The 25,740-nt window shown below is 39.1% G+C and overlaps 1 protein-coding gene and 1 pseudogene across 3 annotated transcripts in view; one reads left to right on the top strand and one right to left on the bottom strand.

Annotated features, from left to right (window-relative positions):
• The window catches only part of LOC137200924 (myocardin-related transcription factor A-like), a 42,554-nt gene extending 38,049 nt beyond the window's left edge, over positions 1–4,505 (top strand). For all 3 annotated transcript variants that reach the window (XM_067615646.1, XM_067615647.1, XM_067615648.1), the window contains one exon: positions 89–4,505. In XM_067615646.1, the coding sequence (XP_067471747.1) occupies positions 89–621 (533 nt within the window). In that variant the 3' untranslated portion in view covers positions 622–4,505. The remainder of the gene's footprint in view (positions 1–88) is intronic.
• Positions 4,506–23,510: 19,005 nt separating this feature from the next.
• On the bottom strand, positions 23,511–24,782 carry LOC137167938 (parkin coregulated gene protein homolog pseudogene; annotated as a pseudogene).
• Between the last annotated feature and the right edge of the window lie 958 nt (positions 24,783–25,740).

Raw genomic sequence — 25,740 nt, 5'->3', positions numbered from 1 at the left:
ACATTTTTTAAGGTTTACTCAGCAATTAAGTAACCATTAAGACCATCTGAATTTAAAATTCAGTGTTTTTCTGCGTTTTTCCTTTCAGAAATGTCCACCACTTTCAAACCAGCACCAGACCCTTCTCTGGACCACCTTAGTTCCACGTCTTCTGTCTCTTCCCCTCCTCCCCCCTCCCTGCCCGGCTGTGACACCCCACAGTTCACCCCCCCTGCACCACCTGAGCTTCAGATTCCAGTCGACACCCCAGAAGAGAAGCAACAGCTCAGTGATTGTACAAGTGGACGTCTGGAGGACTTTCTGGAAAGCACCACTGGAACGCCTCTCCTGGGGGTGGAGCCTGGTGGTCTGTTGACTTTGATTGATGACCTCCACAGCCAAATGCTGTGCACCCCCAGCATCTTGGACCATCCACCATCTCCCATGGATACATTCAACCTATCAGCGGAGGGGGAGCAAGGCCTGGACAGTATGGATTGGTTGGACCTCACCATGGGAGAAGAGAGGGGTGAGGAAACCCCTGCTCTGGCTCCACTGGGCCCTCCAACACCCACTAGTGTCTTTTCCACAGACTTCCTGGACACATATGACCTGCAGACACACTGGGACTCCTGCCTATAGCCTACAGCAGTCAGAAAACAAGTGTCCAATATGAAGCTGCATGCACGAAATCATGTAATTGATTGCTGAGGCTTCAGTATTTGATTAGAGCACTATCGCTGGTATCTTCACACACACTGGTGTATTGAATCTTCAAGCACTTTGACCTTTATTTATTTTATTTACACACTGCAACATTGATTTTTGTGCACACACTCTTCAGGCAGGCCCTACATCTATTCGTGCTTCTATTCGCACCACATATGAATTAATCACAACTTTCCTTGTCACAGACACCATGTTAAAGTGAAAAAGTATATTGATTCATTTGACCTTTCTGTAATTAGGATGCAAACTCCTTCTTAGCTGCCTTATGTAGTAAAGAAAACCAATATGTTACCGTTATAGGAAAAAGGTATGGCTCATCCATAACCAAAGTTAAGATGAGAGAAAATTTTCTAACATCAGTATTATATATATATATATATATATATATATATATATATATATATACTGTCTCCATGTTTAAATTTAATCTTGATTTTATGCATGTTAAAGTGCTGAAAAGTGCTGAAAGTGTTACTACATATGGTACTTTTTTGGAACTTTTCACTTATTTATATTCTGTCCAGTGATTCTTAAACTTTCAGAGATTACATTTAAAAGATGCAAGTCAAAATTATAAAATACTAAACGTCCTCTGTTAAAATTATGGGATAAATCAAAAGTTCCAGTGTTGCAGTGTGGTGACATTATAAAATAGATGGTCATCAACATCAGTGATGTACAAAAATCTGGGGTCCATTGCACAAAACCTCCTCAGTATTCAAGCTTTAACTTAAACAAAGGTTTTGGTTTTCCAAAGAGTTGTAAGAAGTATCTCACAACCTTTCTGTAGGTAATAAAAATACTTTGCAGTCTGCAGTATATACTGTTTATCAGGCTGCTGTGGCAACAGAAACACAATTGTACATGATTGCGTGTTAGAGTTTATTAATTTGATAGATTTGTGGGTAATTCTATACAATAACAAACATGTCTAGCACCGCAACTAACTCTTATTTTCATTATCAATTCATCTGTCGATTATTTCTTGATTAATTGATTAGTTGTTTGGTCGATAAAATGTCAGAAAATGTGGAAAAATGTCCCAACCAACTGTCCACAACCCAAAGATATTCAAGGGCGAATTCACAAAGAATGGATTGCAGCTGCTGATGGCACCATGAATTGTGCATCATTTGCAATCTGCCCCATCACAAGGTCCGATGCATAAAAGATTTTGCGCTAATGATATGACGGTGCAAACACGCCCATAAAGTTTTGCAGCTGCTTTTGCAGCTTGTTTTGCATCTGACTGATATAGTGGAGCAGTTTCCACTGTTTCAGGCTTTTCTCCACATTTCAGCACACAGTTTGGTCCAAAATGAAAACTGCAGAGTGTGTCTTTAATTAGCAGAGGTGCGCACACACAGAGCTCTCCACAATCACAAACCAACTTTCATGTGTTTTGCTACTTTTACTTCTCTAGTATTTCACATCTAGTAAAATAATTTTCTGACATGTCAAATGTCAGAATACAGCTATTAATGTGACTCAGGCAGGTCTGATATGTGTTATATTAATGTCTGAATCTTACAATAATGTTGTTCAGATGCCACTGAATGTGTCGGGTTGTGGCATAAACATCAGTACTGATGTTTGTTGCCCACAACTGGCTGTGTGTCACAGCTGGCTGCAGCATCATACAGCAGCTCTAACAATACAATTTACGCATGTGGCACAGCAGCGGTAACTTCATTAACACTGGATCGGTCAGGATCTGACAGTAATTAATGTTCTGTGTTCTGCTACACATCTACACAGGTCAGCCACTAAACACAGATTTATGAGGTGGAATTGCTTGTAAAAAAGAAGTCTTTATGGGTTAATAATAATTATAATAATAATAATAATAATAATATGTAATAATAATATCAATTCAATATCATTCAGTGCCGCACAAGCTTGATTTGAAGAGAGAGAGATTGAATGAGATTCAGTTACCATCAACTCTCTGAAGACACTAATAATTTCAGTCTAACTGTGTATGGCTATTAGCGCTGGTCTTTGTGAATTGAACTGTTTTTCCAGTGAGGCTCATTTGCATAGAAAGGGGCCAATTTTGCGTCACATGTATCCATATTATCTAATTTACATACATGCATATAGCAAAAGAGCGCCGAGGCTACTTGCTTGGCAGCACAGTTTGGGGTGCATTTCACCCTTTGTGAATTACACGGTTTCTGTTTGTTTCATTTGCACAGGTTTAGCAATCCTTTTGTGAATTTGCCCCTCAGTGCACTATCATAGAAGACTAAAGAAACCAGAAACTTCTTCAAAGCAAATAAGTACATTATTAAGGGTGTTTCTAAAATTTTTTTTTCTGGTCTATAAAGCGATTTACTATTTACAAGTACTGAGTTGTGAGAAGCTGATTCCTGCAGATAATGATAACAAAATACACTTAAATGGTCCAATTTATTTGGCATGATTTAAAAAAATATTAAATAGGTTTTTTTTTTGCATATTTTTGTGAAATGTTCTTTGAATGTATCACATGTGAATCCAAGTGTCTTAATTTTTATTCAACAAAATGCTACTTTATAGTATGTATATTATAAAAATCTATACAAATGTATTCATATTTCATGTCTTTGGTATTAAGCCATCTGAATGTAAAGGTCAGAGAATAATGTTTATGCATTAATGCATCTAACACAGACTACACAGCTTGATGTGAACCCTGTATATACTGTGTGCTCACAAGGCTTCCTGTTTCATGGTACCAACAGGTCTGTGTGGTCATTTGGGATGCTCTCTATTTGCACTTGCACTAATGGATAAATACACACATAACAATTTCTCAACAAATGATTTAGTGGGATGAAATGCCTTCTTCATAAGGATTTTTAAAATAATTTTGATGTTTCTCTCATCGGTGATATTTTTGCTGTCCTGTACTGTATCAGTACTTTTGTCAATGGAGAAAACACATTTTATCTAAGTACTTTCCTACTTTAAAGTGCTTTAATGTGCCAGTTTAGATGCTAAAGATGTCTTAAAAGACATATTTGATTGTATAGTTTTTCCATTTTTGTCTAAGGAACACTCTGGTAATTAAGGTTTCTGCATTACTAATTAAGTTCATGACAAAATGTCTGCATTAAGCTCTTGAGAAAACAGACTTGCTTTTTTACTGCAAACACACATATTCATGCTTTTGTCATCACAAACATACTGTTGTAATCATATTTCTACCTAGTGTGTGATGGGTTTGGAGACTTTTTCTTCATCTTTTAAAAGATGAATAAAAAATATTTTGCAGGTTTTACTGATGATCTCCTAATGTGACGAGGATGCAGTAACCCAAATATTTTGCATTATTGTTCTCTATCTGCATGAATCATTCTGAGGAATAGTGGTTACTTCAGTTTTATTGTTTGTCCAGTACAACATCCTTGATCGTCAGATTTTTACGGTCTGGCTGCTTAATTGATGAAATGTCTATAGTGCACCTAACAGTTACATAGTACACATGCTGAAACTAATGTATTCTTGTAATTCTAATGGTAAAATATTGTTTCAAATGAGTATCTAGTAAATAGTCTGGTATTGTTTGACAAACCTGCTAAATACTGTAATCTCAGCTATTTCAAATAGTTATGATCAAATACTCTCATGCGGGTTTTTGTTTAACCTTTTAGGATTTTAAGTGCCTGGCTGGATGTATCAAATACACTTCAACTTTGTCAAACTTGTTTTTGTTTTTTTTTGTTTTGTTTTGTTTCTGCTGTATATATACCTGTAGGTGTTGAGCTGCTTCAAGTATTTGAGCCTTTTGCATACTTTAAATGTAAGCATTTCTTTTCTAGAAGAAAAGGGGATTTATTAATAAAAGAAAATATACTGTAATTAAGTCTGGTGTGGTATCATAACTTCTAATTATGTGACATTTATTTATATATAATTATAAAGTGAAAAGACACTTTGGTATCTCTCCTTGCCTTGCTCTCCTCCTCTTTTTCACATTCTTCTGGTCTAGTAGCATCACCTTGAATAATGTAATACCGTGCAAATACACTACCTTTATGTGGGACTTGATCAGCTACTGAACAAATTACCGGTTGTTCGCTGTGTTTGCATGCACATGACACAGAGAGCAAAGTAATTGGCTGAAGAGAAAAACCATGTTTGTACAAATTTACCAACAGACATGAGATAACAAGATATTTTGTTATGTAAATTGTAAATATTGTAAATGGTACAGCACACATTAGTGCTATATTGGGGGATTTCTCCAAGTGGTAACAATATGCTTTTAACTTGATGATATAATAATCACATTGACATTTTGAAACTGTCAGACAATAATGCTAGAGGGTTTGTTTTTAGAAAAACACAACAAAATGACTTGTCTATTAGGTCTTTGTTGGTTTGATGTTCCCAGACATTCTGTGATAAAAGCTAATGACACTGAACCATAAAGCACATACATAATCACATGCTAATGTGCACAGTTGTGTTGGCCTTTACACCCACAAGCGTGCTGCTTGTCTCTGAAGTGTTGCATAAAATTACACACATACAAACAAGCAAGCTCATGCCACTATAAGCCAACATGGGTGCAAGAAAGCTCTCCTTAATGCAACACTGTCTTCATACACATGCTGTCACTACACACACGCACAAGTAAACCTCCCTCAACACAAGCCTGTGCAAACACAAATGCACACATTTGGGTGGTTAAAATGTACTTTGAGCAGGAGGACGACAGAACTGTAGTATTAAAAAAAAGTGAGTCACAGGAGGGCGGAAAACTAGATAACTACATGGTTACAGCTCTGGGGAGAGGGAGCACGAACACACACACACACAAACACACGAATAAACATGAACATATGAAAAGCAACACACACACACACACACACACACACACACATCCTTGCCAGACCAGGATATGGGTGGGCATGTGAAGGAGGCGGATGATTGGCTGATAACAACTCTATCTACTAATAGAGGGGAGCATAGGATGCCAGGCAAACATCTATTCCGCAGTGGGCTTCCCAGGCCTCTCACTGAAGCCCATACCAAAGAAGTGTGTGTGAATAAACAGCTCCCAAATCTACATTCTTCCACAACTATGCACAACCACTGATGTAAGATGTTGTTGTATGAATTTTAAAGCCTTAAACAGCTTGATTTTCCTTGGGGAGCAGACCATGTCATTCAGAAGAACTTCAGTAACCTGAAGTAATCTTAAACAAGCCTCGAAAATCATTGAGGTTTCCCTAATTTGCAATGATGTTGAGATACAGAGAAATACGCAGAGTTAAATAAATCAAAGAGGACGACAATACTCAATGAAAACAATCGCACACTGAGGTGAAGTAGTTTGAGATTGTCATCTTGAATTGTCCAGGGGTAGTGAGAGTGTTGATCTTGAGGATGTGTTAAAGATGTTTCCATGTGTCTGGTGCATAAAAACGAATTTTCCAAGTTCAGAATAACCTTGTGGGACTTGAAGCATAAGACTGTTAGTAGAGCGAGTTTGGTAGGGTCCTGTGGTCCAGTCCAGCATAGATGTTATATAGGGGAGTGAATGTCCAATAAGGGATTTATGCATGAAAAGATACAAGTGTTTATCATGCCTCACTGCCACAGAGGACCAACCAACTTTGGCATACAGAATACAATGGTGAGTAGCATAGCAATCTCCGGCAATGAATCTGAGGACAGAATGATGAGTCTAGGGATTTGAGAGTGGAAGCAGCAGCATGTCTGTGGATTATATCACCATAGGACTGATAGAAAGACTGCCTCAACTATACTTTTCCTACAATTCAAAGGGAAGCTGGATCTGTTTCTGTACAAAAACTGAGTTTTTGCCGCAATTTGGTGATAAGATTTTCAGTATGCCGTTTAAATGTAAATGATTCATCAAGCCAAATACCTACATATTTATATCCTGTGACTCTCTCAATATTGTTACCATTCAATGTGGATAGGTGTAGCCTGTTAAAATCAATCTCTTGCCCTAGAAAAAAGCACAAACTTTGTTTTGGCTGCATTGAGTACTAATTTAAGGTTGACAAGTGCATCTTGAAGGGCAATAAAAGAAAGTTGCAGGTTCTCAACAGCAAATTGTATGGAGTCAGCAAAACAGTACAGAATAGTGTCATCTGCGTAAAGATGGGCACAACAGTCACATAGAGAAGAGACACTATTATTAATATAAATTGTAAACAAGGCAGGGCCCAGAACTGATCCTTGTGGAGCACCTTTTGTTACTGGTAAAAAATCAGATTGGATATTTCCACCTTTCACACACTGAAATCTTTAAGAAAGGTGATTCTGAAACCTTCTACAAGCAATTAAATCAAACCCAATATTACACGGTCTCTGAATAAACAGAGAATGGTCAATTGTATTGAATGCTTTTGAAAAGTCAATAAAAAACAGCAGCACAGTGCTTATTTTTGTCCATACAAGAAACAATATCATTTACAACTAATGTAACAGCAGATTTGGTACTATGCATATGTCTGAAACCGGACTGGTAAGGGCACAAAACAGAATATTTTGAGAGAAATACTTTGAGTTGGTTATTCACCAGTGATTCCAGGTTTTTTGCCAGACAAGGAAGTTTGGATATTGGCCAATAATTATTGAGATTGCTGTTGTCTCCTCCCTTATACAAAGGAATCACATGAGTAGACTTCCAGGCACTGGGAATTATACCAGTTGAAATGGAAAGATTAAATATATGTGTTATTTGCTCAGTGATAAATGGAGTGGAAAGCTTTAAAAAGAATGGATCGAATTGATTGATGTTAGTGTAACTGAGCAGCTTGTGTTTTTCTACCAGGTCAGAAAAACAAACCACTGGTCCCTCTTCTAGAGATGTTTATGAGAGGCATTCTTTAAAACTCAGAGCCAAAGAAATTGCAACCTTCTGCTCTGCTATGTCTGTTATCCCACTTACTCTAATATGCATATCTTAACCTCTAGCATGAGTCAGAAGTGTAAGCTGCATGCACACACGCACACACATATTCATTCACACATCCCTAATTCCAATGCAAGGGCTGGTCTTAGAGGGAGTTTTGCCATCAGGCAGCCTGAAGTAATTCCGTAGATGCTTTGATGCAACTCAGCGCAGCAGAGGGGGGTCTGCTTGTGATGTGGAAGTATATTTTGCACATATTGCAAACACACACACAGAAACACGTTCATGCACAAATACACACAAAATGTAAACAGGGATTTATTCTTAAACACAGGAGTGCACAAATACACACATATGTACTTACAACCCTTACAAGGGAAAATATTAAGGGTGAGACACATATGGTTCAGGAATCATTACACATTAGAAAACATAAATGTATGTATGTATACCATGTTTGTGTAGCCATGATGTCTGTCTCTACTCATGTCAACTACTACTACTTAATTCTTCCTAAGTTTGGTAGCTGTTATTGAGCTTTTGATCATCATATATCAGCATCATCATCACAGGGAGCTTACCCAGTTGTCATCAGTGATGGAAAGTAACTAAGTGCATTTACCCAAGTACCACACTGTACAATTTTGATATACTTGTATTTTACTAGAATAAATCCATATTATGCTACTGTGACACCCCTCCCACTGTCTTGGAGGCTGCCTTCTGGATATTGGCTGACAGTGGAGGGTCGTCAGTGTAATATGGTTCACCTGGGCCTGCCAAACTATAAAAGCTGACCCATGTGGTCACTCTTTCTCTCCCTTCCTCTTGCCGACATCCACCCTACATCATCTTCTTTTGGTTTTGCACTTTGTTCTAAACACCTTATTGTTTTGTTTTAGCTTTAGTTTTAATAAACATTTGGTTTAAGCAAACTCTTGTGTGGACTCCTTCCTTGTCACATTCCTGAGCCAGTTTGTGACACTACTTTATACTTAAAAACTACATTTTCCTCTTTGGTGTGGACCAAGCAAACCAAACTCCTAATGTGAAAACAACCTCAGTCACGAAGCAAAAAGCGGAGACTGGGTATGATGCTGCTATAGTTCTTGATCAAATGTGACAGTCCTTTGAAAGCTTGGGTTATTTCAGACCAAACATCATGACACCCCCATGGTGGATGAGGGAGTGAAATTAATTCATTGTTAGCAAGGGGGGTAAAGAATATCTGCCCACTGACGCAGCATCATTTTCAAGCTGGAGGAGACACATATAGAAAGAATGGGACTGTCAAAGACACGGCAGGATAGAGGGAGGAAGGAGAGGACAGGAACAGCAGAGTAGAAACAGTGCAACATGTATTCTTAGTAAGATCCTCAAGGTCAAAGCAGTCTCACCCCAGATGACAGATAATATGCTAAATCTGGACCACTCTAATGGAAACCTGCGGTGATGAAATATTCATACCGACACACACACACACGCACTGGCAGACTTCATCTCCAGCTGTATGTACAGACAAAAATGCTGACAGTGGCTGTCAGAAACACATGCAGCTGAGTAAAACATGCCTGCAAGAGACACACATGCCCACATGCCTATTCTTGTATTTATTGTATTATTGGTACAGGTTAAGCATATAATATATGTGAAGTGACAATTGAGGTCTTGCAGTGATTGTGCCATTTAGCGCTGCATGCCATATTCAAGGGTGGTAGCAATTGAAAAACTTCCCACTGAAAACGTTTTAAGAAACATTTGGGCATACTGTTCTAGCAATGTTATCAAAAAACATTTTTAGGATGTTTTTAGAGAACATTATCCTGGAACCAAAAGAAAACTTCCCGCTGAAAACGTTGTTAGAACACTACATGTAACATTCTCAGAACATTTTTAGAACAAAGACTTTGTTCTAAAAATGTTGTTGGAGACCAAAACGGAGCTAAAAGGAGAGTAATGGACATAGATTCATGAACAGTGTTGCCAGATACAGTAGAAGTGACAAAAAGTAGCCCAATCCAAGAACTAGAACCCGCCCAATCGTCTTAAAAGTGGCCAAATTTTTTTCGATCCTATTGCCTCTAGACTTCTGTTTTTCAGTATAAGTAGGAAGACTTAATAGAAATCACAACCTTTTTCAATTTTAGATAATGTTACATTTAATATTATAAGTTTTTACTCATATGAACAGGTTTTTTTAATCACAGAACTCTGACTCTGAGAATAATAATTGGAATAACTGAATCAGTCTACTGAACTCCTCGTGCCTTGTGAACTCTGTGAGCTGCCAACTTTAAATAAGTTTCACCAAAATATGGTCCCTTTTTTCTTTGACTCAACCACCACCATGGCCCTTTTAATTTGGTGATATCCATACATCTCGATAACATTTATTGAAAGGAATGTGATGAAATTTAACTTTGAGTCTGGTACATCTTATATGCAGTTTTTTATGTGTCTAGCATAGTGGAGATTTTCTTTGAAAATATTATCTCACATGGAGCTATAGCTTCAGCAGTCACTATTAATGCATCTAAAGTATATGGCTTATTTTCTGCCAATTAATGTTTTTTCAATACTGTGCACCTCAACTATTGTCTACCATTCTCCCTCTGTATCACGGTGAAACTGACGGAGGAATGTAATGATCCCAGAGAAAAAGCTGACATCAAGTCAATTCAACACACAAAAGGAATGAAGAAAATTAAGCAGTGCGAGATAAGGTGTTAGAGAATTCAGGAGGAGGTGAATGGGGAATGAGGGGGGAGAGGGGAGGGTGTGTAAGGAAAGAGAGGCATACGTGTTGGAGTGTGTATGATGTGCATGTGTGTATAGGAATATTTCAGTTCCACCTGGACCAGTTGGGTGTTTGACGATGAGAAAATTTGTGAGCAGTAGAGACTGAGAGAGAAAGAAGACAGAGAGAGAGAGGTGAAAAGCAAGAGTGGAGAACAGAAATAGCTGCAGCCCATTATCATCACCTCTACCTGTCTGGCTGTCGCACCTCTAATTACTGCTGCCACATTGCTGCAAATATGACACAATCAGGGAAGTGTGTGTGTGTGTATGTGCATGTCCTTGTGTAGCTGTATTTGTGTACAGTACATATTCATGTAAAGGACGTGTTTTTCCACATTTTCTGCGCCTTTACAAGACTGTTTCTGCACATCTTGTCTCTATATTTCAGTGCCTGTAATTCTTTTTGTGTTTTTGTCACTGTGTGTGTGTGTGTGTATGTGTGTGTGTGTGGAGATTATACCTCTCCTGTTAACCACCTGGAGAGAGGCAGCCTGGTGAGAGAAGCTTAAGGAGAATCTAATCCTTGCCTTAATGTGACAGCAGCATTTTCTGTGAAACTACCATCATTACTAAACTGTTGAGCTTTGGTGTGTGTGCTTGTGTGTGCATGTGTTTAAGCAGACTATAGACACACATGTACCCACACGCCCTTGAAAGCAGACATGTTGCGGGAAGATACAGTAAGTGTGACTTCATGTGTCGTCTTAAGCACACTGTGAGCAGCCGATGTAGGTCAGGCGTATTGCAAACTGAGTCCCTGACTGTTCTCTGACTTATGCTCAAAACCAAATGCTACCAGGGGGATTATACAGAGACAGTGGCAGGCCACCCACCCACACATGCACATACGCACAAACACACACAAATGTGCACACCATCACACGTACATGAATCTAGGTCAGCTGAGTGGTGGAGACAGTACTGACCTTTAATGCACACACAACACACATTACCTGACAAAAACTACAGGTATGGAGAAGGAAACACATGGGAATAAGAAAATAAACATGAGTTTTACCTGGGTTTGTGTCTTTAAAGGAAAACTTTGGTGCATTTTAACTTGGTGCATGTAAACAGCCTGGTGCATGCGGATAACCATGCAGGGTGGGTAGGTTGGCCAGCATGTTGCTCTAAACATAATTAATAATGGCTATTCTAGATGGTTACTTTCTGTGTTTACTTTGAAAAGCTGTAGGAGGCTCAGCAGCTTGCCCCAATATACGTTGTCATGCGTGAGTCCTTGTTTCCTCAAATCTCTATAACGGTGAATGCAAAGTTAGCATGATCCATAGAGTTATAATGGCCACATTTATAGGAAATACATCAGGTTGAAATATACCTGAATATTCCTTTAATGTCTACCTTCAACCCTTTGTAAAATATTCACTGTCATCTGGCAGAACTCTTTATGTCTCCATGTCCTTGCCATCAATCTCTTTCCCTGTCTCTGTGAATAAACTGAGGAGTGTTGAAGAAAATCATTCAAGTCCTGTTCAGAGCTTGGTTATAGTGGTGAGTTTATTAAAGCAGGCTGCCACATTGGTGAACTGACAGATACAGAGAGGATCTGAGCTGGTGAGCTGACCAAGAATAATGACAGTGAAGCACTTTTATACAGTAATAACAGCAGTGATCAGACAGTATGTAAATAGGTAGGGATCAAAGGGTAAGAGAAGGCAGTGATCAGACGGTATGCAATTACAAATGGAAACAAAAAGCAGGAATGGGGGTATTTGCATTTAGACCTGTAGGGGGCAGGAGGGACACAGTTGACAGGATTAAAGGGGCTAAACTAGGAGGGGAGGGGCACCGAGACTCAATCAATTAGCAAGTCTGAAGGGGCCCAAATGTGTACTCTGCATCAAGAGGCAGCATCATATGGCCCCTGACAGCTTCCATACTTTCTCCCTCTGCTCAATAAAACTGCTGAACCCTTGCCAGAGAGGGGAGAGAGGAGAGACGGAGAGACACACACAGAAAGACAGCTCTGCATCCAGGGTTCCCATCTGTTTACGATGATGTGCAGTTTTTCCTGTCAGCGTTTCTGTCAGGTTTCTATGTTTGATCTCATAAGTCTGTCTGTCCATCTGGCTGTGTTTATGTACATCTGTCCTTTAGCTGTGGAGTAAGTGCCTTCAGCTATGTCCCTCTCTGTATTGGACAAGACTGGTATGTATTTAGCCAGGGGTGCGAACTGGTGAGGTTCCAAACAGGTGACAACATTTTTCTCACAAGAAAATGAAGATAATAAGCAGTGAATGGCACCCATGCACTTTAGAACTTCACATGTATTTATTTTGCCATCAACTGCTCACCATATATTATTCAATATGTATGCAATTATGAATTTTTATTTAATTTGAATGTACATTTTATTCATTTTTCAACACAAAAAAGTATTTGGTCTCAGGTAACAAAAAAAAAATTTCTCTATTGAGTTAAAACCCAAACTATTTACATATTTATCGTTAGTGTCCACAGGTTTGTTTGGTTTTTTTTTGGGGGGGGGGGTTGCGGTGCCACATTGCACACTAAAATGCTCTCCAAGTGTGTATGGAGTTAGAAACATGTCTTTATGCATCTCAATGAACTTCAGATTACTATCTTTACAGATTATTTCCTGTCTCAAAGGCGCTTTCATGCTAGATTTCTTAATAATCGAGACACAGCATAGACCTCTCCAATCATGTTGGCAAATCAACAATCTGACATTTTGTGACTCTCATTGGCTCAGCTCTTTACGCACAGTTCAATAACACAGTTTATGATTGGTCGAGAGAGAGTCAATATGTCTGCCATCGATTTCATTTACCAGAAGACCCAAATAGTTGTTTTTACGGTAAATATTAGATGAATAAGGACATATAACAGTGACTTATCGATTTTATTTGTTTTTGGAAGTATCCAAAAATAACACCGTGGTTCCATGAATCGCAAAGCCCCTAGAAGGATTATAATTGTAAGCAACAGTTTGTTGTAATGGCAAAATGGTGCAGGACATTTTTAGAGTAAGTCCCTACATAATCTGTTACTGAAATTTAATAAAAGCATCAAATGAGTGCTTTTTCAGTCTCCTACAACTGGACATACCCTAGAGAGTTAAGAAAAAGCAATTTATAGTCTCTTGGAGCCATGGAGGGAATGTATCAGTAAAATGAGGGCACTTTGAAAACAGGTTGTTTACCTCAAACATGTTTTCCAGGCTGTAGCTCAAGTCCATAAAAGTTGTCAAAGGAGACTGTCTATGCAGCAGTGGAGTTGCAGCAAGAGAACCCTAAGAAAGCTGATGTAATGTGAAGTTGATGTGTGTTACCACAGAAAATGTGTAAATTCGCAGATGACTTGGATGAGAGGTATAAATAGGGAACTGATTTTATTTTCTTCTTTAATAAACCAAACAAAACAAAAATCAGACACAAGTTATTATTCAATACAAAGAGGAGGACGGGTGCCTGCTGTCCTCCTCAGGGCGGGATCTCTTACATCAATTTAATGTACTTAATTTTTTTTCATGCTCATCTATGATTGGCCAAGACACGTAAAATGACGCTCCAAGGGAGGATGTCCTCCCTAACCAATCAACAACCAGAATGCAATATTGACTTTGTGTTGGTCCAATGATAGTTTCCAATTCTCTCCACTGTAAGGCAGGGTAGCAGCAGTAGATAACGAGCAGTAGATAGCTCCTTGCGTTAGCCAACGCAACAGGTAGCTTGTTGTAGCAGCCTGAAGTACTCTTTATACACCAATGGAAGGACTGTTAAGGACTGTTGTTAAGCTAACAGGAGAATGGATTTGGACTGTGCGGCGCAGCAGTGGCAGGACGCCACTGGGGAGGCTGGAGAGAGGGGCAACCGGAGAAACAACTAGGAGAGTTAGCTTGTTTGTCATTGTTGCTAATGATATCAGACTGCTTAACCAGCGGCCACAAAGTTCTGTTAACTAACAAACAAGATGACCAACAACCGCAAATGACATGATACTTCATCTCCATGAAAGAAAGAAGAAGATATCAGATAATGTGAGTCAGATACAGCTTCTCTCTCTGTCTCTTTGGTCACTAATTTCATCTCTGATGGTTAAATGTCTCTCTGTTTGGCTGTTGTGTGAATTTATCTCCTTAACAAGAATATAGCAGATATCATATAATGTGCTGTAGGTAGTTTGCTTGTTGAAGTTACAGTGAGCTGTCTGGACTCACTCATTCACTTGGAATTGATCCCGTTTTTAATTGAGTGGTTGTTCAGTCGCCTGTTGATGTTGTGTGATTAGTGAATGAATGAATGATAACATGTCAGCTTTGTAGACTATATTTTGTATGTTGTGCATATAGATAAGAGTGTGTAAGTCATGTATTTGATACATGCATTAATACTTTCTGATGTGAACCTACACTTTTAGATCTGTGAATGTTTTTAGTGTTCAATCTTTCTTGTATTCAGCACTGATCTGTACCTGTATCAGATTATAAATTTTGTGGCACTTAATATATTTCTGTATACTAAGAAAACACACAGGAAACACATGTAAATCATGTGATATGTTGTCTGTTTCTGATGAGAACATGAATCTGTTGTCACAATAGAACAATACTATAAATTTGAATTTCACTTTGTTGGTAAAATAACACATCCTGAACCACTCCATGACTAAAATGAACATTTCTTTGTTTAGAAACAATATGTATATGCTAAATGCCAACCTGTGATTTACATCAAGACAAGTGTGTTTTTATACAGAAATCTGACCAACTGCAGCTTTGAATTTAAAGTTTAAAGAAACTTTATCAAATTATGCAGACAAGCATCCCTCCTGCTCCCTCTCTCCATTTTATCCTTGTTAGAGCAACTGTATTCTTTCCACCCTATGTGTCATGTGACAACAGATTAAGTTGTAAGATTTATGACTCAGATGCAGATGTTACTTGACCTGACTTTTCTTATAAGTGGAACATGTGGCCCCCAAAATTACAAGCAGCAGAGGAGGGCAGAGGAAGACAGAGTGGGGAATGCTATCAAATTACACATACAAACAGGATAAATTAATTGTTGATTACAGTCTATGGAGGGGAATTGTTGATCATAATGAAAAGATAAATTACATCTGCTTTATCCTGAAATGCTGCCCAGGACTGTGACTTTTTCTTACCACAGAGAAAAAGGACTATATAATGAATATATAATGTAATAATTAGAATATTTTCTTATTGGACTTTTTCTAATTGGACTTTACAGTCCAAAAATATTGTTAATAGATAAAAAGACTTCATTTGGCTGCTAGAACCTTGACTAATGCTGAGCAGTGTGCAGAGATGATCGCTGTGTTCATACTAGGGATGTGCAGAGAGCCCAGTATTTGTATTTGTATCTGTATTTGTTGAGGCAGCAAAATTATTTGTATTTGTATTTGTTTTTGAATAAAAGTGGAAAGAGGCTGAATAAACTACCTTATGAAGGAGGTCCCCACACCGAGTCTCAAACTGGAGTCTCTCACATCATAGACGACTGCGCTGACTACTGGCCTAAAACTTTACTCATCGCCTCATTGCAGGCAGACCTTTACCTATTTATACACCCATAACACAGAGACAACACACTGTGTAACGTAATGTGCATCATGTTGCAGGTGGATGGGACTCCCCTTGTTGAGACCTGCTGATAGACTTAACAGCGGAGCAGAAAAGAGAGACTGACATAGCGATATAACTGACCTGTGCCCTGATGTTTGACATGTTTTTTTTTTCTACCCAAAAACAAGTAATTTTTAAAATATTTGTATGAAACAAATATTCATAAAAAACCACACTATTTGTGCTTTGCAGAACAACATATCTGTATTCGGGCACACCCCTAGTTCATACACCAGTCTTTGTTAATATAAACACACAGGCCACCACCTCGGGTCTTACCGGACAGTGAAGCAATCCTGCCTGACTGGAGAGCGGTTAGCCTAGCTAGCTGGATAGCGGAGTCAGAGATACTCTCATGCAGCCATGTCTTGGCGAAGATGAGGGCACAGCAGTTTGTGATATATCTCCGGAAGGTCAGAAGCAGTTTTATGTGGTCTAGTTTTCAGGTTTGTCATTGGAGCGGATGTTGGTGAAGAAGGCTGACATGAGAGGTGATAGACTGGGGATAGTCTCTAGCCTAGCTTGGATGCCTGCTCCCTTGCTGCACTTCCGCTTCCTCGGGCACTGCTTTCAGCATCCACCTGGGCGATTGTTCTCGTGGAGTGATGCTGAAGTCTTATGATCTGGTGCCCAGAGAAAGCTGAGGCAACGCAGATTCGCCAATGTATCTCCACCCAGTTGTGTTTGGCATTTTAAAAAACTTTGTGGTGATGACGGTAATGAGCTCAGCCCCACGATAGGCATCACATGACTGCTGTACTGTTGTAATGCAGTTATCGTCACAGCCCTAATGTTGCCTATTTTATTTAAGTTCCTAAGCCTTAAAATTTTTTGCACAGAAAGAGAGGTGCATTGGGAAGAGGATCTTTAAACAGTATGATGAAATACTATTGCAAAACCTGTTTAATGTTCATTTGTTCACTTGATTTATTCCAAGACAGACTTGACAAACTGTGAACCTATCCTTTAATGTTGTATCTTAATATCTTGGTGTAGATATTTTCCCTCTCTTCTGCAACATCTTCACTGTTTCCACAGAATACACCCTCTGCAATTAACACAGGAGCCAAACCCCATAATGATAACAGTTTCTGCTTTACCCTCAGTCTGCCCACACTGCCTGAAAACCCTCCGGCATGATCAATGCGTCAGTTATTTTCCCGTGTATTCTCAGTCAAGAATATTAGCAGGCAGTTGTGATATTCCCAAAGAGTGAAGATCAAGGCAGTGAGCTTATCCACCTCCTGTTCAGCAACCGCATATTTCCCATGACAACAGATTGAAGGTTGAGTTCAAATCTTATTATTCTCTCTCTGATCTCTTTTTTCTTCCACAGGCCAAAGTGCTTGGATAACTTTTTGTATGTCCCTATAGCTGTATAACTACGATGGTTGCTGCTAGTAAAGCTGTTTGTAGCTGTCAGTGAGAGAGCCTTATAAAAGACATGAAGTAATAACCATAAACGTCAGAGAAGAAGACACATATAGTGGATTTAAACACATCATGCATTCCCTGCTGCAAATAGTGTGTCGTGGTTATTACTGTATGTACCTGCACTACTTTATAAGGGTAGAGAAGCATGCAACAAATGGCTTTTACCAGTTGATCGCTGAATGTCTTTCTATTATAGATTTTTCACTTTTGCTCCGTGTGTGTATGTGTGTGTGTGTGTGTGTGTGGTGTTCTTTATTCTTGATTCATGACATGTCCATACTCCTCTCTTGGCAGGGGAAATGTAAAGGTTAAGAAGCAAGGGATTGATGTCAGCTTCAAACACACATGCATTTTTCAGCTACTGGACTGAAATGCATATGCTCACATACATGGACGTATACACACACACACACACACACATACACACACACACAGGCTTCTAAGGGTGTTTTCAGACCTGCATTGTTTAGTCTGGTTGAATTGGGCTCTGGTTTGTTTTCCCCCTTGATGCGATTAATTTGGGCAGATCTGAACACAGCAATCATACTCGGGTGTGGAAAAAAACTACTGAGACCTTTTGTCGATGTGGTCTCAGACCAGTCACAACCAGAGGGTTGAGGTGTTAGGTGTTCCTGGGGGTTCCCGAGCCAGAATCCCTGGATGAACAAAAAGGTCAGGAATCTGCTAAGGCTTAGAGATGCTGCTTACAGAGCTAATGACACTGCAGCCTATAGTCTAACAAGAGCTAATCTTAAACGAGGCATTAAGGCAGCAAAATACAACAACAAACTCAGGATTGAGGACAATTTTAATAATAATGATCCATGATGCATCTGGCAGGCCGTTACAGATTATAAAATGAAGGAAGCCTGCAGCAACCCCTCACCGGCAGAGGACCATAACAGGTTCTTTACCAACTTTGACAGAGATAACAACAATAGAGAAATGGATAGACTGCCATCAGTCTATCCATGTCAGAAACCTGACAGCCTGGTTTGCTGCCAACAATCTCATTCTTAACAACAAGAAGACTAAAGAGATTGTGGTGGACTTCAGGAAGACAAGTTGAACAGATCCCAGCCCAGTATTCATTGACGGTGAGGCTGTGGAGAGAGTCTCCAGTTTTAAATACTTCAGGGCACACATCACTGAGGACTTCTCCTGGGACATACACACCTCCACTGTCATCGGAAAGGCACAACGATGCCTCTACTTTCTGAGGAAGCTGAGGAAAGCCAGACTGCTGCAGATCCTTCTCATGAACTTCTACCACTGCACAATGGAGAAAATCCTGACATACTGCATTACAGCGTGGTATGCCAGCTACACCAGGTAGGACCAGAAAGCTCTGCAGAGGGTTCATCAAGATGGCCCAGAATATCATGGGAAACCGCTGCTGGCAGTCATGGATATCTTTTTAAAGATTATGCACTGAAGTTTGATTTCCCCTTGAGCATTCAGCATGACCAGGGAGGTGAATTTGAAGACCAGTTATTTGCATAGCTAAAGAAGAACTGTGGAGTGATGGGCTCAAGAACAGCACTGTACCAACCAGAAGGTAACAGACAAGTTCAGCGGCTAAATAGAGCACCACTGTAAAAACTGAAAATGCTCACTGAAAGGCAGAAGTCAAATTGGAAAGTCATTGCATTAACTCATTTATGCATACAGCAGTACTTGATGTGAAGTCATAGGCTCATCTCCTATTCAGGAGGTAACCAAAACCACTTGGGAAGATTGCATCCACAAAGTCATCCATCAGGTGGGAAAATATATGCCAATGTATGAAGTACTGCCAGCGCAAGGTAAAGGGTGAGGAAGTTGAATTCTGCACTATAATCTCCGCTTACAGGGGCGTAACATGCTTTCCATACAGGGATGCGGATAAGCAAAATCAACATTTGCAAGCCACTAGCCGGAAAAGTAATCGAGATCCGACCTGGACAACACAATGAAGTACATTGTATTCTTGATATTTGACCAGAAGACCTTCTTCAGGGCCTTCTACCTGTGCTCCTCCCTAGACACAACTAACCAATGAGCAGAGTGAACGTTCTCATGTGGCTTTTAGTGATGCATTTTGGTTTGCTTTAATCTCTTCCTCTGTGAAAACGAAGGGGAAAATACAACGAGTTTACTAACTCATCCATTGATTTGGACCAGAGCAAACCAACTATAGGTTTTAAAACGCCCTAAATATCTTGTCTTTCTTTGCTCTTGCTGCACACCTTCTCAGTGATTAACATTTCAGACACACTCTCCATTTTCCTCTCTCACTCTTTCTCATCCCGGCTCCACATTTAAACCTGTTTTCACACAGAGGGGCCAAAGAGGATTCTCTTACAGGAATGCTGTTGAAAGATTAGAGGCTGTGACTGAAACAATCACAACCACAAAAAGCACGCCTCAACACTCCTTGTTCTCACCTCTTAACTTTCATACAAACTCCTCTCTAACTTCCTTTGCTGCGAGGTGAAAACACTATCTACCGGGTGTAACTGTCTGTTAGATTTTGCAGTGTGACTTCAAGTGTAATTCAACTTTGACTTACCAACCATGTACCTAAAATACATAGTTTCAGGTACATGACAGATTTCATCTCAGTTATTATTCATTTCTTCATGACACTGTAAGATTATTTGGGTGTGCACTTGTCCAAAAGCCAGTTGATTTTTTCTTGTCTTTTCGTCTGCATCATCTGGCTAGAAGAGGGCATAAAATAAATTATGGGAAATACAGCATGAGCTCAATCATAGAATTCTTCTTTTCTATTCAACAACTCCAGCATCTCTCTATAATCATCTTAATATTTCCCTTACGTCTGCCGATTATAGTTTCCTTGTTTTATAATACAAAACCCCAATCTTTTCAGGTGTGGTATGTTCTCCCATTTGCCCTCTTTCCTGATCACAACCCTTAGTGTCTCATTTTCCTTATTTCACTCTGCACTCAGCATTCATTTCAATTTCTCTTTCTAAAAGCACCATTTTCTCACAAATTCACAGCTAACACAGGCAGGTTCCAAAGCTGCCACAACAACATGCTGAGAGGATTTTAGAGGAAATGAGGTGAAATGATATGGAAAATAAGAAAATTGGTAAAAGTTGCAGATGATGAAAATGAAAATGACATTATAGTTCACTTCCCTTCTTAAGGCTACATCTACCTCCATTGCTACAAAGAAACAGGGAAGAAATATGCACACACACATACACAGATCAAAGCTTTGCTTTGCACAAACCACAAGTGGTTTTACATGAGATGATACTTAATATTGTGTTGACACCGCAACAAAATTCCAAAGACACTTGAAGCACTTCTTCTCATTACACTGCATCCGGATGACAGCTCGGATAGTTTTGCAAGTCTTCTTTAATGTCTGCACCAGTTCTGAAACTGTCAGACTAAGATTTTTTTTTTCAGCAGCTCCTTTTTTAAACCACAATTGGTGATGATCACAGCTGATGTTAACAGATAGGGCGCCATCAAAAGTCCCATTCAGTGTAGCCTATTTAAATCCTTTTGTCAGAGATAAAACGGAATACTGTCAGTGCTGGGAAAGAACAGTTGGTTTGAGGAGGGAAAGAGCATTAGCGAATCAAACCAAGCAGGGTCAGTGTTGTGGTGCTTGTTCATGTCGGAGGAAGCATGGTGTAATCACTTATCAGGAAATTGAGTTATTGTCGAGAGGGGGAACCGAGAGAGAATCATCTAATTAGAGAGTGGGAAATTTTCAGTTTTTTCTCTGCATTCAGAGACACGCATACACATTAACTGACCTTTTTGTGTGTTGTCAGCTTTCCTTTTATGTGCTTGGGGTCTAATAATGAATAATCAGGTTGCTGCATGTATTATTATTATGTAATTCTAGGACACAGAGAGAAAAAAATGTGTTAAGACTCAATATACACTGACGAATTCCATTACTTTAACAGAACAACAGATTCCGTTCTTGTTATCCATGAGTCTTAATTCAAATTTCTCTTACCTATTTCATTTGATGTCAGTAGCTTCCCAAAAGCAAATGACGTACAATAGGATGCTGCAACACTTTGCTCACAGGAGTATGGGCAATGGTACTTCTGTTCTTACTGTATCCTCAAATGGCCTCAAAGGAAAATGAATAATGAGCAGGAACTGTATTCAATTTATGGCAAAAATAATTTCAAAAGTCAACACAGAAGCTAGATTTTCCCATTAAGACCAGATGTATGAGTGATCAAGTATTCAATCAATATTTTTTAAGGCAGGGCTAAGAGGAGCAGTTCGATTCCATCAAATTTTATAAGAAAGTAATCCCTCTACTATGCAATGTGCTCACTTGCCTATTTCCTGAAATAATATGGTAAATTGCTTCAATTTATTGATGAACACAGTAATTATAATCGCAGTAATGACTCTGACAATTGGACTCGAGCAGTGTTTACCTCTTTAGCACATAAGGCACTATAGGAACATTGGAAAACCTCACTGCAGTGCTGTCTGTATAGTTCGCCTGCACAGAATTGATTTCCAATACATGCGTCAGCAGAGAGGGGGATTTGTGCCAGGCAGCATGCTGTTTAACTAGCAAGCAGCGTGTCAGGCCTACCACAGATAGCTACAGTAGAGCAGGCAGTGAGGCTTAAAATGAGCACACAACAGTGTTTTGTTTTGTCTTCTGTGGAGAAATGTAGTGTCCTATGTCACTCCATACAATATGTTTCAGATGATTTGAATCAATTTAGGGAACCATTATGAAGCATTAAACTGATAACTGAGCACATGCAGTGCACATCAAGAGTATTTATCAGTGACTCTATTGCTAAATGTGATTATGAGTGTTTGTACACAGACTATCCCGACTAATATCTACTCAAATAATCTATACTCGCTTATACTCTGCAGGGCGGCGGGTGGCCTATCCCGGCTGGGTGAAAGGTGGCGTATGCAGGGCCTTCGCATATATATATATATATGTATATTGTATATATACAAACAACCATTCATGCATTTACTATGTTATATACACTTATCACATTTAAACTGCTTTTAATGATGGAGTTTTGTTCAGTTTTGTTCTTGAAGGAATTTTGCCTAAATATTGATCAATTAGTCAACTTTGGGAGCCCTCAGATCATGACTTTCTCAGTGTCCATGTCCATGGAAAGTGCAAACAGGATTTCCTGGTAATGTGATGTGAGCAATTATTTGTTGTATCAAAGTTTTCACAACTAAACAGTAAAACATAGGTTTGATATTACTGCCTTTTAGTAAAATTGAGATAAAGTAATTGTAATTGTTGCACTATGCAATAGAGAGTTAATAATTTAAGTACATTTTGCTACTAACATTTATGTACTTTTACTTAAGTACGATTTTTCATGCAGGACTTTTACTTGTAGTATTTTACTTGGAGTACTTTACTTGGAGTATTTTTACATTGCTGTATTGGTACTTTTACTTAAGTAAAGCATCTGAATAATTCTTCCACTCCTGCATGAATGTCTGCACAAAATTTCACGGAAATCCTCCAAATATTTGTTGAGATATTTCAGTCTGGACCATAGTGGTGAACGAACCAAGCAACCACCACTGCCAGCCCAGAGCCAGGCTGCTAGCGTGACTAAAAGGAATGTAAGGAATGTACTACCCCTCACTGCTCAACCAGTTTACAGCTGAAAGTCAGAACTTTAGCCTTGTTTACTGTTTAATTATAAGCCTAATGTAACAAACTGCTCATTATCTGTCCTGCTGACTTGAGATGGCCATAGGAACTGAATCAATGTAAGGAGAGGGTTTTCAGACAGCCTAAATGAAGCTGTTATTAAAATCATAAATAATGCATGGAACAGAATTTTTTTTAAATAAGTGTCATCTATGGATTTCTTATATATGTATATATATATATATATATATGTATATATATATATATACTGAAATAGCTACATTGTGACAGTAACAGATGTCTTACGAATGCTCTTGCATAATAGTTTTACAAAGAAGTTCTCAGTTCTTAAATGCAAAATTTCATAATGTATTCAATCTAATAAGAAAAGTTTGAAATCTGTGCTTCGTTGATCTGACAGCTCCCTCAGCTGCTCATGCAGGACTGATAGATGGGCACCATGTATTTGATGTTTATGAAGGCGTCTTTCCCTCCATAGCACTCAGACATCTCCAGAATCTCCTGGATCAGGTCACAAATGCTCTTTTTTTCTCTCCCGCTGGCTGTATACAATGCCATCTCCAGAGTTTATATTCATGTTCTTGAAGATTCTGAAAATGGGAAGGCTCTGTCTCTAGTAGGGCCGCAGAGCCTCTTCCACCTTGTCTCCAGACATCACCAGATGCTGCACCACTTTCAGGGTGATGGCTATCACCTGACAGTTCCTTGTGTTCAGGGCATTCCTGATGGGAATGATGAGCTGGGGGATGACGTGAAGGATCTTGGGGCCTCCGTGCTCCAGCAGGTCATGGACTCCCTGGTGTGCGAAGACCTCATACAGATGAACCGTTTCCCTTAAGCCATCAAAGAACAGAGGCAGGTAGTGGTGGTAGTCCAGCTTTTCAATCTCTACCTTCCATACAAGTGCAGTTGCGTGCTGGCTTATGCTGCAGTGCTATCGGTAACTCTCCACGCTCATAGAACAAAAGGTTGTTGGTTTGGAAGGGCGCTCCCGAAAAGCCCCTGCAGCCAGGGGACCCTCAACCATGACGTTCTTCCTGGTGGCCTTCACGGTGAAGTCTATGGCTTTTAGCTCCTTCTTTTTCCTCAACATATCCACAGATCCTCTCTTGTTAAATATTGGGGCAAATCCAAACCGAAAACAAAGCAATCTCGCTAATTTGACTCTATGACTCTCAAAACATGATGCCTGTTGTTTTTTGTAGTGGTTGTTTAGTGGTTGCTATCACAAGATGCTCTTGTTGTCCTATGAAGTCAGACATAAAAAGGCCATTTGGGGACATCAAGACATGCATGTACATTCTAAAAGTTTTATTATAATGCTGTTGTTAAGCCCCACCCCTTGGTTACTGTTGTTATGCTGGTTAAGTTTTTTTTTTTTTTCTGTATCTCAAGAACAAGAGCATACAGACAATCATAATACTGTTTGCATTGTACACTCAGTATAATTCAATATAGTTCAACAGTAAGTTCGGTAAGTTCTATTAGATCCTCCAGAATATCCTCTATACAAGATTGTACTGTACCATTTCATCGCACTGCATTTGGGCAATCAGCTTTCTCTGTGAAAGCCACAACTCAGTGGAATGCCATACCTGATGATATGAAGAGCTGCAGTTCCATCAGTACGTTCAAAACCAAATTTAAAAAATCTGTGAAAAACTACTCAGCTCTGTAACCACTGACTCTACAATTTCTTCTCATGAACGCAAATAATCTTGCTTTTAATTAACAAGCTTACATTATTAATTTCTAGTTGACATTGTGGGTGTATGTGATGTGCGATTGTGTATTTTGTATTATGTGTCCTGTGTGTTTTTTGCTTTGTACTGTTCGGCATTGTTCTCTTATATGTTTTAATTGTGACCTGCTGAAGGGACTGCAGATGAAAATTAGCTATAAGCTAACTCTGGTGCAGTACATCAAATGGTAACATTTATGTTTAACAGTGCACATGGTCCCAATAAATACAATACAACAAACTCCAGAATGCCCATAAAATCAATCAACACCTCTCTAAAAAAGATGAAATAAAAACTGAACATTATAACCTTTATGTATAGGAATTATTGCAGGGCTACTGTATTATTCTGTGTTAGTTTTATCTAGGTGTACCTAATAAAATTGCAATATAGTACGATAGAAACAGTTTTTAGCACTACTAAGCAGTGATGAGGACTATTAAGAAATAAAACTAATGAATAATTACAGAGAAAATAAGAATAAATCATTAGAATAAATAAAAATAAATAAGAAGTTTGTGCTAACCCAGGGATGACGCTAAGCTAAAATGCCATATTCAGATAAGTATCTCATGCGATATGCTGTTTTGTTTTGTGCTGCATAGGCCCAGTTTCTACGTCACAAAAGCTCCATTCTTTTCTCTTACTCTATCTGTGCTTAGTGAAGGATACCGTTATTGGTGACAGCGGTGTCTGGTACATATGCAGCCTCACTCAGACAGCATACAAAAGTGGGCCACTTCAGGCAATGATGCGGCACTGCTGGCCTTCTTCTGGCCTGGACAAAATGGATGTGAGCCTGAAATGGCCCACATGTAAAATAGCAAATATGGCCCAAATATCCAAAATCAAATGTGGACCTTTTTTTGGTAAAGATGCA

The sequence above is a fragment of the Thunnus thynnus genome, chromosome 17 (genome assembly GCF_963924715.1).
Source record: "Thunnus thynnus chromosome 17, fThuThy2.1, whole genome shotgun sequence".
In the NCBI taxonomy this organism is placed as follows: domain Eukaryota; kingdom Metazoa; phylum Chordata; class Actinopteri; order Scombriformes; family Scombridae; genus Thunnus; species Thunnus thynnus.
The sequence above is the reverse complement of the archived record's forward strand: the minus strand, read 5'-3'. Positions and strand labels throughout refer to the sequence as shown.